Source organism: Triturus cristatus, chromosome 7, assembly GCF_964204655.1.
Source record: "Triturus cristatus chromosome 7, aTriCri1.1, whole genome shotgun sequence".
Lineage (NCBI taxonomy): Eukaryota > Metazoa > Chordata > Amphibia > Caudata > Salamandridae > Triturus > Triturus cristatus.
Window position 1 is genome coordinate 940,648,506 of NC_140590.1, and position 12,922 is coordinate 940,661,427.

The following is a 12,922-nucleotide window of genomic DNA, read 5'->3' on the forward strand; positions in this document are numbered from 1 at the left end:
AGATTCCTCAACCCACAGGATAGTGCCAAGCATAAATTTGGCACCTACAGTACACACTGCGTAATACTTTTTGCACCTGTGGAAGAATAGAAGAGGACTGTACTTATGTCTATGACGTGAGAAAAGCCCCAAATAATGGCCCTGCTCTCCCTCTTTTACCCAGGATAAAGAAGTGGACTCCAAAGGTCATAAGACTGACCTCCTTTTCAAGCTAAAAGGACACAACAAGCTACAAACTATCTTTTCATCAACTGCCCAGCTGACCAATTCCAACTGACCCTGACTTGGACTCTGCTGCTGGCACCCCCAAGTGCTCTCCCAAAGGTTCTGGGTCCTTGTTGGTGTCAACATGTACTCCTTCTAACTTACTCCTGAAACCTGGACTTAGAAACTTTTTGGCCTCTACGTCTTCCAGAGGACTGAGATCAACCGGCCATGCCAATGAAGGTGCATTGCCACTGAGCCAAAGATTCAGCTTGCTCCTGCTCTGAGAATTTCAGCAGCACCAAATCTGATTTAGCATAACCTTGTGAAGCCCACTTTGGCTACAGTCTGCAGCCTTGCCCCACTGGAAGAATCCGAGCTCCAAAAATGTGAAGTGAAGGTAGAAGTCTTCACCAGGTAAAGGCATGAAAAGTATCCGGCTGGCGAGGGACCTTCCCTGGGTGTGAAATTCAAATTCCTTCCATTTAGATAATTCCCACCAAAAGTCAACTATTTCACCGAGACCTTGTCCAGTGGCTCTCTGATGACAAGGAGCCCTCATTGATCATAGGCTGCTGCTTTCCATTTCAGAGACTCAGGGCATGATCAGAATTTGGCGGACTAATTAAGTACTATTACCAGGGTGGAGTACTATACTCCCCCCATGGTGAGAGTACTCTGCATGCTGAATTTAGAGATGTCCATCGGCCTAATGGATGTCTTTAGCACATCCAGGAACCACCGTGACAGCGGTTCCTGAAAATGCATAGAAAGTTTTAAGGACAGCTCAATCAATGTGACAGAGTTGTACGACAAACTTAAAAAAAATAGCAGTGACCCCCTCACCATAGGAGTTTTATCCCATGATGTTGAGGTCATTTTGCAGTTTTCACTGCCCCTTACCTCCAGGTTGCATGGGTTGATGGACAGTGAAAACCTTTCATTTGTTCATCCACTCAAAATTGAGTAGGCGGACTAATGGCAAAATCTCCAAAGGACCATTACTCTGTTGGTCCATCAGAGGTGGATGCCAGCAGCAGAGATGGAGTAGTTTCTGCTGTCGACATAATTAAGGCCCGTCCAACTCTAAATGAGGTGGGCGGGCCTTCAGTTTGGTGTAAAGGGTAGTCCGTTGTGAAGGAGTATCCTTTCCGCTAAACTCTAAATGAGTTCCTAAGTCTCAAGGTAAAACTTCTGTCCGAGTTGAACCTGGTATCTGTCCTGTACTCCTTTATGGTTGGCCTTAACTTGCTCTTGTGTACCAGTCAAGCGCAACTAGACAACCGTGGTTGGCACTTAATGCTTTTTTGGGTGCTATTTTCATCTTTAAAATTGAAAAATTCATAACTTCTGTTTCCCTTAATGGATGTTTGTTGTCTTTTTTTATTTATTAAAATCTACTCTATTTTTCATAATTGGTTTGATGTTTTCTTGTGTTGTGTTATGACTTTATTGCTGTTTTGGTTCTGCATGCATACCTTACACATTGCCTGTATTTTCAGCCTATCTGATCTGTTCCATAGCTACCAGGTGGTGATCTCAGGTTGATTTAGGGACTTTAAGAGTTCACCCTGACCAGAGTTGTGTTCATTGCCTGAGGTGGGTACTCAAGTAATACCCCAGTTTCGTACAGTACTCTAAAACTAATTAGGCCCTACAATAAACTAGGGGATATTTACTTATATTGCAAAGGTGAAATGTCCCAAAAATGGTGAAAGAGTTTAGGGCATATATCTCTTACATTATCTTGCAAAATGTAGGCAATTGAGGATTGATATTTGTAGAGATGAATACAAGATGATCATTGTGGCAAGAGTCCATGTAATAATGATCTCAAATACGTTTGTGAAGAAAAACATTATCATGAGTGATTTTCTCATAGTCGACTATTCTAGAAAGAAAAGGGTGAGCCATCCCTAAGAATAAATCAGTGACTGTATCATGAACAACTGCGCTGGCTCAGTAAAGAGGAATTTGCCTGAAATTTCTGCATTTCTGCATTTGCACTACCTAAAGCCTGTACATTTATTTTGGATTTTATCATGGTAGTGGATGAGATGCAGGCAGACCAGCGTGGAAACAGATAAATGCAATCAATGCTTACTTTTTCTGACATTTTAATACCAAATGTGTCAACATAAATTCTCGCTAACTAATACTGCAGAGAAGGTCCTTCTTCAGTGTAGGGACGTTACAGTGGAAGTCCAGATTTTCCCTGATGTATGTGCCATTTTTGCACAAATGCCTCCTGTTTCAGCCTTTCAAAGGACACCTAGAGGACCACTCCAGGACGGGCCCAATAATACTGCACCCATTATCGTGGGGCCCTGAGTCCTCAAAGAGAAGTCTGTTGGACTGGTGCTGCACCCCCAAGGGCAAAGCCCAGAGCACTACCAACACCAATTCCTTACAATATACCCTATCACCCTATGAAGAAACCATAAGCCCACCCATATGTAAGGATTGGGACAAGGAAGGTAAGACTGAAGTATAATGATTACTGGTACGTAATTGAGGCATCATATCATCCACTGTTCCATATTAGTCCATATGCAAAAATGAGGATATACCCCAAACAACAGAGACAACTAGGTCACAGTAAGGCCAAGACACTTTGAATAGTTGATTAACAGAAGAAACATTTTCCTGAGCGTCATCCGGTAGAATGGAAGACATTACACTTGAAGAAAAAGATCCCTTCCCAAATATACCAAATGTCAACTGCTAGTGACCAGATAACAGCTGGTAGAGACCAGGTAGCAGAAGTACAGATGTCCTGCAAGGGACGACACATGGACTCTGCCAAGCTGGAAACCATGCCTTTAGTGGAATGATCCACCACCTCCACAGGATAAGGAAGGTCAGAGAGATCACTGGCCATTGAAATTGTACATTGAGTTCAGCATCTCAGAGTGCAAAGGATAGGATTTATACCAAATCTACCATGTCCAGACTTAATAAACAGAGAATCACACTGCCAAATAGTGTGGTTCTGAGCTATGTCGATGGCCACCACATGGTGAACATCTAAAGAGGAGTGTCAGACCCCAGTTGAAGTAGCAGGAGCAGCAAAGAGAGAAGGAGGCACAATTTCCTGAGAGCAATTGAAAGAAAAATGGACCTTGGAAACAAAGTGGCACCATGTTGATGAACCAAGCCATCTGGAAGGATCCCTAGGAAAGATAATCCAAAGATCTCAGCTCACTTAGTCTACGGGTCAAGGTAGTTAAAACTAGGAAAAAACCTTGAAGGAATGCCACCAAAGAGAAGAAGAATCCAATGGTTCAAAGGGAGATGTTTGTACTTCCTTAAACACCTAAATCCCTTCAAAAGATAGACAAATAATGGTTCGAGGCTTGAATGGCTGCCTATTAAACATTAAAAGCTAGTGGTGGTGTTGGATGCCATGGGTGATGTCCCCTTACCCAGCTGGGAGACTAGTAGGCCTTGACCCACAGTTCTGGTCACAGGAGGTCAAAATGTGTCAATATTTTGGATGAAAAATTATATCTTTATATGTATTAATTAATTTGGGGACTATTTGTGCATATGGACACTAAGACCCAAACAAACTGATAGTGCAAGCTCCTGAGTTTCAGCAGGAAAAAGACTAGCATTTTATTGAGCCAAGTGTAACAGCGGGTGATCTTATATCAAACCAGGATTCGTTCTTATTGCATTTTGTAAGAAACATATTTCAAATATTGTTAACCCTTTTGACAACACAAATAACCAAAGTGTGAGCACATTGTCAATGATTGACATAAAATAGGTGCAATAGCAAGGTATGGAAAAATAGTCCTTAAAATTCAACAAGGAAATAGAAAAATACATGAAGACAACGTAAACAAAATATACCCAATTATTAGCAGGGAATGTTTTTGTAGAATCCAGAATGTGCTACTTAAAACATATTAATCCAAGCAAAGAAATTAGTAGATGACGAATCATAACTCTTAAAGTGCCCCCCAACAGTCGGTAATGGGCCACAACCAACTGTTTGACTTATCCAGACATTGTTTGCTGCGCATGGGAGAGGAATGAAGAATAGATCACATGAGCTTCACATTAATTTACTTTATTATTTTTAGTTGGATGGATGTGTGTTATGACTCTGGCCTATGTTGAAAGAGTTTTGGTGTTCAATGTGTTAATTAGTGAAACAGGTTTCTTGTGTTGCTGCAGATGAGTTGCTGCACGGAGAACGACCTAAACAACATGGTCGTTACACCGCGGTATGTTTACACCGCGGTATGTTTACATTGCGTACGTTACAGCACAAGTCGTTACAACGACTTGCGCTGGATGGTGCTCTAAACTAAGGAATAGTATGATTTACTATTCCAACACCTTCCCTACTGTTACGTAGGCTGGAGTTGGAATTGTAAATCATACTATTCCTAAATCCAGCACCCTCCAGTCCAAGTCATTGTAACGACTTGCGTTGTAACAAACACGATGTAAAATACAGCGTTGTGAATGTATGCGTTGTAATGTCATACATTCTGCTGCCCTCATGCTTGAAGTGATATGAGGTAGACTGCTCATATGCTTGTGCCTACCATCACAGATTAAAAATAAATTCTGATTTTTGGTTGGAAATTATCCCAAATCATCTGCCGCCCAAACGTTGCTGGATCAGCGTGATTCTGCATCTTTTGTTTGGGAAAGCCAGGTCTATACTTCACCTATGTACTGTTTCATGTAGGGGTATGATCATCCAAAGTGTAAAAGGTAACCAGAGAAGATCATATTTAATTTTTTGAGAAAGGACAGAAGAAGAGACACTGGCAATCCGATGTTCATCGCAAATAAAATTCCACCACATTAATGAAGATATTTTCGAATTGTCTTTCCAAGAAGATAAAATGACTTTGAATGCCAATGCAATAAAAAGATCAAACAATAAAGAAATAGAAGTGGAGTTATCCAAATCAGGTGATGAGGAGCCTAAAAAAACATTATGAAATGATAAACTCAGATTACAATTAAAAATATTCATGCAAGTTAACCAAACCGACTCCCAAAAAATCAAACCATTGGAACAATCATAAAGCAGATGTCTCAAAGTGCTGGTATGCTTAGAACAAGACCAGCATAGTAGAGACGAGGAAGGGGAGAACTTGGATATGCAAACAGGAGTAATAACAGCTCTATTGTAAATAAAATACAAAGATTGAGTTATACGGGCAGCAGCAGAAATTTTAAATAACTTAGACCATAATTTATCCCAGGCAGCGATAGAAAATGAAAGGGATAAATCTATTTCCCAAGCAAGTTCAATAGGAGATTTAGGTCTCTCAATTATGTGCAACAACAGTAGTTTATAAACAAGAGCGGCTTTAGGTTTATGCACAGGAAATAAACTGTATAAAGGTGTTGGGGGAGTAAGGGATGGTATGGTAGCAGGAAGGTCAAAAGAAACTAACTGTAATTGTAAAGCAGCTGAAATTAAAAGATATTCATTAAGAGAGGTATCATGTAGTTGAAAGCGTGTTTGCAAATCAAGGAAGGGAATAACAGAGTGTTGAAGGATTAATTGATGCACAAAAATAATACCCTTCTCCTTCCAATGTTTGTAATAGAATGATTTACCCTTGTATTTGAGAAATTTATTATACCAGATAGTAGAAGATAAAAAGCATTGAAATGGACTTAAACCCTTAGTGAATGTATTATACAATAAATTTTGGGAATATTTTATAATAGGGTTATTAGAGATGAACGTACAATTAGACATATAAATCACATTCTGAAAAGAAAAATCCTTTAGAGAGGAATGCTCAAAAACAATCCATCTTGGTATAGGGGTATCAGCAAAATCAAAGGATAAAGCAAAGGACTGTTTGATTAGAAAGGCTGAGTGATAGGCCTTAAAATCGGTAAAACGTACTCCACCTTCAGACTTAGGGCGTTTAAGCTTTGTAAGAGCAATACGTGGGTGCTTCTTATTCCATAAAAATTTTACACAAATGGAATTAATTTGTGAAAAATATGAAATGGGAATGCGAATAGGCATCATAGACAATGTATAAAGGACATGAGGTACAATCATCATTTTGATAGTATCTAACCTACCCCACCACGAAAGATAAAGTGGGGTCCAGGTAAGAAGCAGTGATTGAGTTTTAGTGATTAATGCAGCAAATGTATATGTAATTGTGGCAGGTAGAGAAGCAGAGAACCAAATACCTAGGTATTTAATTTTTGTGGGGTACCATGTAAAATTAGTATCATTAAACATATATTGATAACATAACGTGTTCAGGGGTAAAACTTCTTTCTTAGAGAGGTTTAACTTATAACCAGAAATGCTGGAGTATAACCGAACCTCATCCAAGAAGGGGGGAAGGGAAGTAAGAGGATTAGACATATATACCAATATATCATCGGCATATGCTGATAATTTAATTTCTAAAGAGTTATGGGTAAAGCCAGATATATGAGCATTAACCCGAATACGCTCAATGAAGGGTTCGAGGCACAGAACAAATAACAAAGGGGAAAGAGGACAACCCTGATGCGTACCACGAGACAAAGAAAAAAAAATTGAAAAGTGATTATTTACAAAAATACTGGCCCGTGGACAGGAATATAATAATTTAATATAGGAAATGAAAGTCAGACCAAAACCAAACCATTGAAGGGTTCTAAACATAAATTGCCAATTAATAAGGTCAAAGGCCTTTTTGGCATCTAGAGATAGCGCTGCAAGAGGAGATTTGAATTTTTTTGCATGAGAGATAACATTTGCAAACATTCGAGCATTATCTGCTGCTAATCTACCCTTAATAAATCCAACTTGATCAGTCTTAACCAATAACGGAAGAAGACCTTCAAGACGAATAGCAAGAATCTTTGCAAATATCTTACAGTCATAGTTAATTAATGAAATAGGGCGATAGTTTTTACACAGGGAATGATCTTTGTCAGGTTTGGGAATAAGAATTATTAAAGCATCCATAAAAGAGCCAGAGGCCTTAGCATCATTAATAAAGGAATTAAACAGTGTCAGAAGCTTAGGAACAAAAATCGATGCAAAGGTAGAATAAAATCCAACCGAAAAGCCATCCGGCCCTGGAGCTTTTGATTTTTTTAAGGATTTGATGGCATTAGTAATCTCTTGGGCAGTAACCACATCCTCCAATGAATCAAATTCACTGGGTAAGAATGGGGGAGAGGGAAGGACTGAAAAAAAAAATCTAAATTTTGAGTAGAAGGATTCGTGTCATCAGAGTAAAGGGCCTCATAATAATCATGAAAGATATTAGCAATGTCGTCATCTGAGGACACCAAACGTTTAGTGGATTCATTTAAGATGGGACCAATATTTTTACGTTCAGATTTGATTTTTAAATAGTTGGCTAACATCTTACCGGCTTTATTTTGGCCACCATGATATTTAGATTTAATTTTAAGGAGAATATTACAAGCTTCAACTGTCGCAAGTTTGTTAAGTTCAGATTTGGCCTTAATTAGCTCATGAAGTGCCGAGGGTGATTTGGAAGTGAAGTAATTATGCTCCAGTAATTTACGCTGTTGTAGTAAAGCTGAATATTTATTCCGAGCAATTTTCTTTTTCTTAGATACATAAGAAATAGTAAATGCCTGAAAGGAGGCCTTAAAAGCATCCCAATTATTGGAAACAGAGGTTGCTATGGGATTGATAAACATGAAAAATTATTTAATAAAGGAAGTAGCTTCTGTAATGAAAGTAGAATCTGATAATAAAACATTATTAAGCTTCCAACGACTAAATTTCGGGGAGCTTAACGAAAGATCCAAAACAGTAAGGACTCGTGCATGATCAGAGATGAATATTGACCCAATCTCCGAGGATTGAATAGATGGGAGTAGGGATTTACTGACTAGAATATAATCAATCCTGGACCTTGTATGGTGAACATTGGAAAAAAACGTAAACTCAAGAGAGTCCGGGTTACATGCCTTCCAAACATCAAATAAAGGACGAGAGGTAATGGCCGATTGAAAAGCTTTGTGGGATTTGTCTGGATGAAACTTGGACTTAGATGGTCTATCAGAGAAGGGGTCAATCCATTGGTTAAAATCACCAGCAAAAATAATATTAGGACAGTCGAAGGAGGAAAGTAGGACCTTAATGTTATGCCAAAATTTGGGGTCTGTTTTAACCGGACCATAAATATTCAATAAGACCAAATAAATCCTTGCCTTGCACAACAACCCTGGCCATTACCCATCGTCCATCAGCATCATTTTGCATAGATACATTTGTACAGACAAAGACTTATGAAACAATATAGCAACACCCCTTTTTTACTAGAGGCAGGAGAGTAAACAACTTGACCTACCCATTGTCTTTTTAACTTAAGGGATTCCGCTTCCGTACAATGTGTTTCTTGAATGAAAGATATTTGAGAATTTGGATAAATGAGAAAGTACCTTCTGTCTTTTGACGGGGTTTCCAAGACCACGAACATTCCACGTGACAAAGTTACACATAATGGAGGAGCCGATGGGTAAAATACGTAAGGAGATGATACACTTCAGGGATACAACTAAAAAGAGAGAAACACCAAAACTGATCAAAATTAAAAAGTATACAATAAAACAATACACAGTTCCAAAGGACATATGCAGTAAACAGCACATTATCAAATGAGTAAAAGGACATATAAGAGAAGAAAACAAAAAAGCGAAGAAGGAAAGAGAGAATAGAAAAAGGAGAAAAAGAAGATAGATCAAGGAGAGGTATCCAGATCTAAAAGAAAACAACAATAACAGATGCATGGGGCGTAACAGCACCGACAAGAGACGGAACGACAGAGCAAAAGGTAAAAATAGAAAACTAAGAAACAGCCATACTAAAAGAGAGAGCTAAAAGATGCGAGGACATTAAGGAGGGGAGGAAGAGCCAGTTGCAGAGAGAGAAGATAGGTTTTGAAGAAACGATTTCAGTTTAAGAGGGTCATCAAAAGAACGAGTGGAGCCTTCATGTGTGATTTTACACAAACATGGATGGAGGATGCCATAACGAATATTCAACTGTCTCATTTGAGGACGAAACGCCAAAAATTCCTTCCTTCTTGCGTTGGTAGCATTAGGTAAGTCTTGTGAAATAAAGATGTTGTGCGCCGACCAAGTAAGGTGATGTTTTGTTTTGGCAGCTGAAAGGACTCGCATTAAATCAGTAAATTCCAAAAACAACATGATAATACCTCTAGGTTTAGAAGCATTAGGTTGAAAACGTCCAAGTCTATGAGCACGTTGAATATTTAATGCAGGTTCAGGGGAAATGCCTAAGAGCTCAGTCAGGAATTTCTTCAGGAAGAGAAGCAAATCAGGACCCTCCAGATTTTCTGGTAGACCATAAAGGCGCAGGTTGTTGCGTCTATTACGATTTTCAAGGTCCTCAGTGTGAAGCTTAAGACGTTGGATTTCCTGTTCCAAAATTGGAATTTTAGTAGAAATATCCTGAACATCACTGATACGTTGCACCATATCGAACACCTTAGCCTCCATAGTAATCCATCTATCCTCAATTAGTTGGAGCTTCTCATTAGTAGTGGCCATGAAAGATTTAAGACCCCTCACTTCATCCAAGATAGTGTCCAGAACAGGATTTTGAGAAGATAGTATGGGTGAGGGAGGGTCATTCTTGGCTCTCTTGGGTTTGGTACCAGATGATAATGCTCTAGCCGCAATTGAAGCTTCATTAGCCATCTTGAAATGATAAGACGGTCGAGAAGTGATTCTCAGTAAGGACTTCCGCCTGCCCATACGCCTGATGAAAACACCGCACTTCTCAAAAAATCACCGGGGGACCAAAAAAAAGAAAAAAGCCAAAAAAGATAGCATGTGCGATGAAGAGCGTCACCTTCCGTCAGCACTCTGGTGATAGTACACACTCGTGAGCAAAACAACGTCACAACTTAATAAAAATGACAAATCACCAAGAGGCTAGGAAATCCGACAGAAATAGATCAAAAAGATTAAAACAGGAACATACTAAATATAAAACAGAGAGCCAGAGAAAGGAGAAAAGAATGCAACTGGCAACACCTCTGAAGTGTCTCCGTATTTATATTAGAGAGTGCATGCTGCGACTTGAACACGAGGTGAGGAAGAGAAGAGCATAATCACCAGCTGCTACGAGGCATGGTAGTAGGCGACAATTATCCCTTATTCAGATACAGCATGTGGCATTGAATAAAAATAAAAAAAACTTTGCCGCACGTTCATATCATGAAACGCCGGATTACCATGTAGCAATCTGCGAGCGGTCGGCACAAAATGGCGGCCGCCGCTCGCATTCCACTGAGGAGAAAACACCGCCACAGCTACCGGGTCCAGGAATGCAGAATCCAGGGTCGGAACGACCAAAATCGCCGCACCGACCCTTCAGCGCTCCGAAATCATCCTCAAAAAGCCTCCAGGGGCCAAACAACAGGCTGCAGCTACCAGGATATCTCCGCGTTTGAGCGGAGCTCAAAACCAAGCCGCCATCTTCTCGCGGCGCAAGACCACGCCCCGCAACTGTGGTTTTTAATTCTTCAGAGTTTTGTGAGAGGGAAGATTCCAAGTTAAATACAATATGCATTGTCTAATCAAGACACGACAGTGTGTCCTCTGAATATCGAATCAACAATATTGACTGGACAGAATAGCATGGACAGAATATCGAAAATAAAATATCAACTGATACGTCTAGGTTTTCTATACCTTAATCCACACATATGTACATTTTCAGTACATATATCTTCAAGGTACATAGGTGTGGAGTCAGGAATAGTTCATCTGAACTTCCCTATATGCACTTACCTTTTCATATTTTGTCCCTCGATATTCTGGACTTGATATTATGATGTCAATATTCAGTAGCACAATCAGACGTGACAAGGGTGAGAATGGTCTGCAACTTCTTGAGGTAGCATAGGTGAGGGAAGATACAGGGAAGAGTTTGCATGGTGCAGAAGGCCCTTCTTATGACTTGGTATTTGCTGCAGTCTCTGTATAAAGCTGGACTTTTCTCACCCGTGTTTTTCTGTTTTTTTCCATAGTCCCGCTAATGGCGGACGCGCCTGTGTGGGGCTGGGCTATGAGTTCCAGCTTTGCAATCCCCAGGACTGCCTCACAGGCCTTGACGATTTCAGGGAGGAGCAATGCAAACAGTGGGACCCTCATTTTGAATATCAGAACTCCAAGCACCAGTGGCTTCCATTTGAGCACAGCGATGGTTAGTAATGCTTCTTCATTTGCAACAATATGTTTGGGACATCATTTTCCCAGTAAACGTCCTGCTTTCGGACCTCTGAATGTGCTGGTAATTTTTTGTCTGCAATCTGATTATTCCTTTGGGATTTCTTAAATGTATTATTGTGCCATAGTGTGTGTTGTGTTAAAGCTTCTACACGACGGCTGTGCTGATTTGCATATACTGCTCGGCTTGTATTGCCATTTTAATGATAAAAATATAATCTCTCGTCATCAGCACTAATTGCATATGCAGTACATTAACACATTAAGAGTTAATTAGCCATATTGGCAGCTGCCTGCACTAGAACTTTTGAACTTGTTGTAAGGTATATATTTTAATGTCACAATGATTATGTCGTAATTTGTTTTCTTTTTTTTACAAAGTCCGTAGTGTACTCAAGTAACATGACAGTAAAGTATGGAATATTATGTTATGTTTTAAGCATGTGTTCAATAACCTTCTGCCACTTATTTGAACATGACCTTCAGATTCGTGGCACCTTTTACGGTTCTGGCATTGCCTTTGTTGTCAGGAGACGTTGCGATTGCTAGTGATGGTCACATCAAAGCATTGTTTATTGGCGATTTCTCTTGGTTGGTGGAATGAATAAGATGTTTTGATCCTGTCAGTATTGATGGTGAGCCTTTTAATGTATGGATGTGTGTGTTGAAACGCTAACATTCGCTTCAGTGGGAAACCATCTGTGCTTTTCCTGGTCCGGGTTCTATTGATGCCGTCATTGTCAGACTGTGTGGCTTCACAACAATGCTGTACGTGTGTAGATTCTGTTTATTTATTTGTGTATTTAATTGAAGTTGTGTATAGAATGGATCAGGTTCTCTTGCATATTACATACATAAGTAGAAAAACTGGAGGTACAATAGAGGAATTTAGTAGATGAATTACAATATGAATAAGAGATCAGAATCTTGTCTGTACCAATTTGTAGGGTTTTAGTGGGTGGAGAGTTTCACCATGATTCCCCATTCAAAGGAATATTTTGCAATGGAAAATAAACATGGGTTCAATCTATAAAGAGTGTATGGATTGGAAATGTTTGGAGATCAGTCACTGGAATGACTGGCGTTGGATCAGTAAGCCTTCGAATTACTTATTGAATAGCAAGGTAAGGTGAATATTTTTGGCATCTCATGCAGGATGAAGTTCCAGATTGCAGAAGATTTTCCTGGGAAGGTTTGCTTTGAGTGCTTGACTTTATGAAAAGAGGATTTTCTAGCAGAATGATGTCGGCACTTCTGAGAGCTCAAAACCCTCCTGAGGTAGATAGTTTGCCGGCAAGTACTTAGGAGTTCTTGTATGACTAGCGTGTGCACTATGCGAGCTAATTTGAAGAAGCATCTAACTCCAATCCAGAGCCAGGTTCGAGGCATTGGCACTGGTGTGATATGTTGCTATCTCCTAGTTCTGGAAAATTATCAAGCTGAGGAATGTGGTGCTGATTTTAAAGGAGCCAGGTGTAGA

At 39.7% G+C, this 12,922-nt stretch overlaps 1 protein-coding gene across 1 annotated transcript in view; it reads left to right on the forward strand.

Moving 5' to 3' along the window:
- Window positions 1-12,922, forward strand: part of LOC146810884 (A disintegrin and metalloproteinase with thrombospondin motifs 2-like) — a 1,551,661-nt gene that overhangs the window by 1,221,040 nt on the left and 317,699 nt on the right. The window contains exon 12 of the mRNA XM_085617927.1: window positions 11,244-11,419. Coding sequence (XP_085474053.1) covers window positions 11,244-11,419 — 176 coding nt within the window. The remainder of the gene's footprint in view (window positions 1-11,243; window positions 11,420-12,922) is intronic.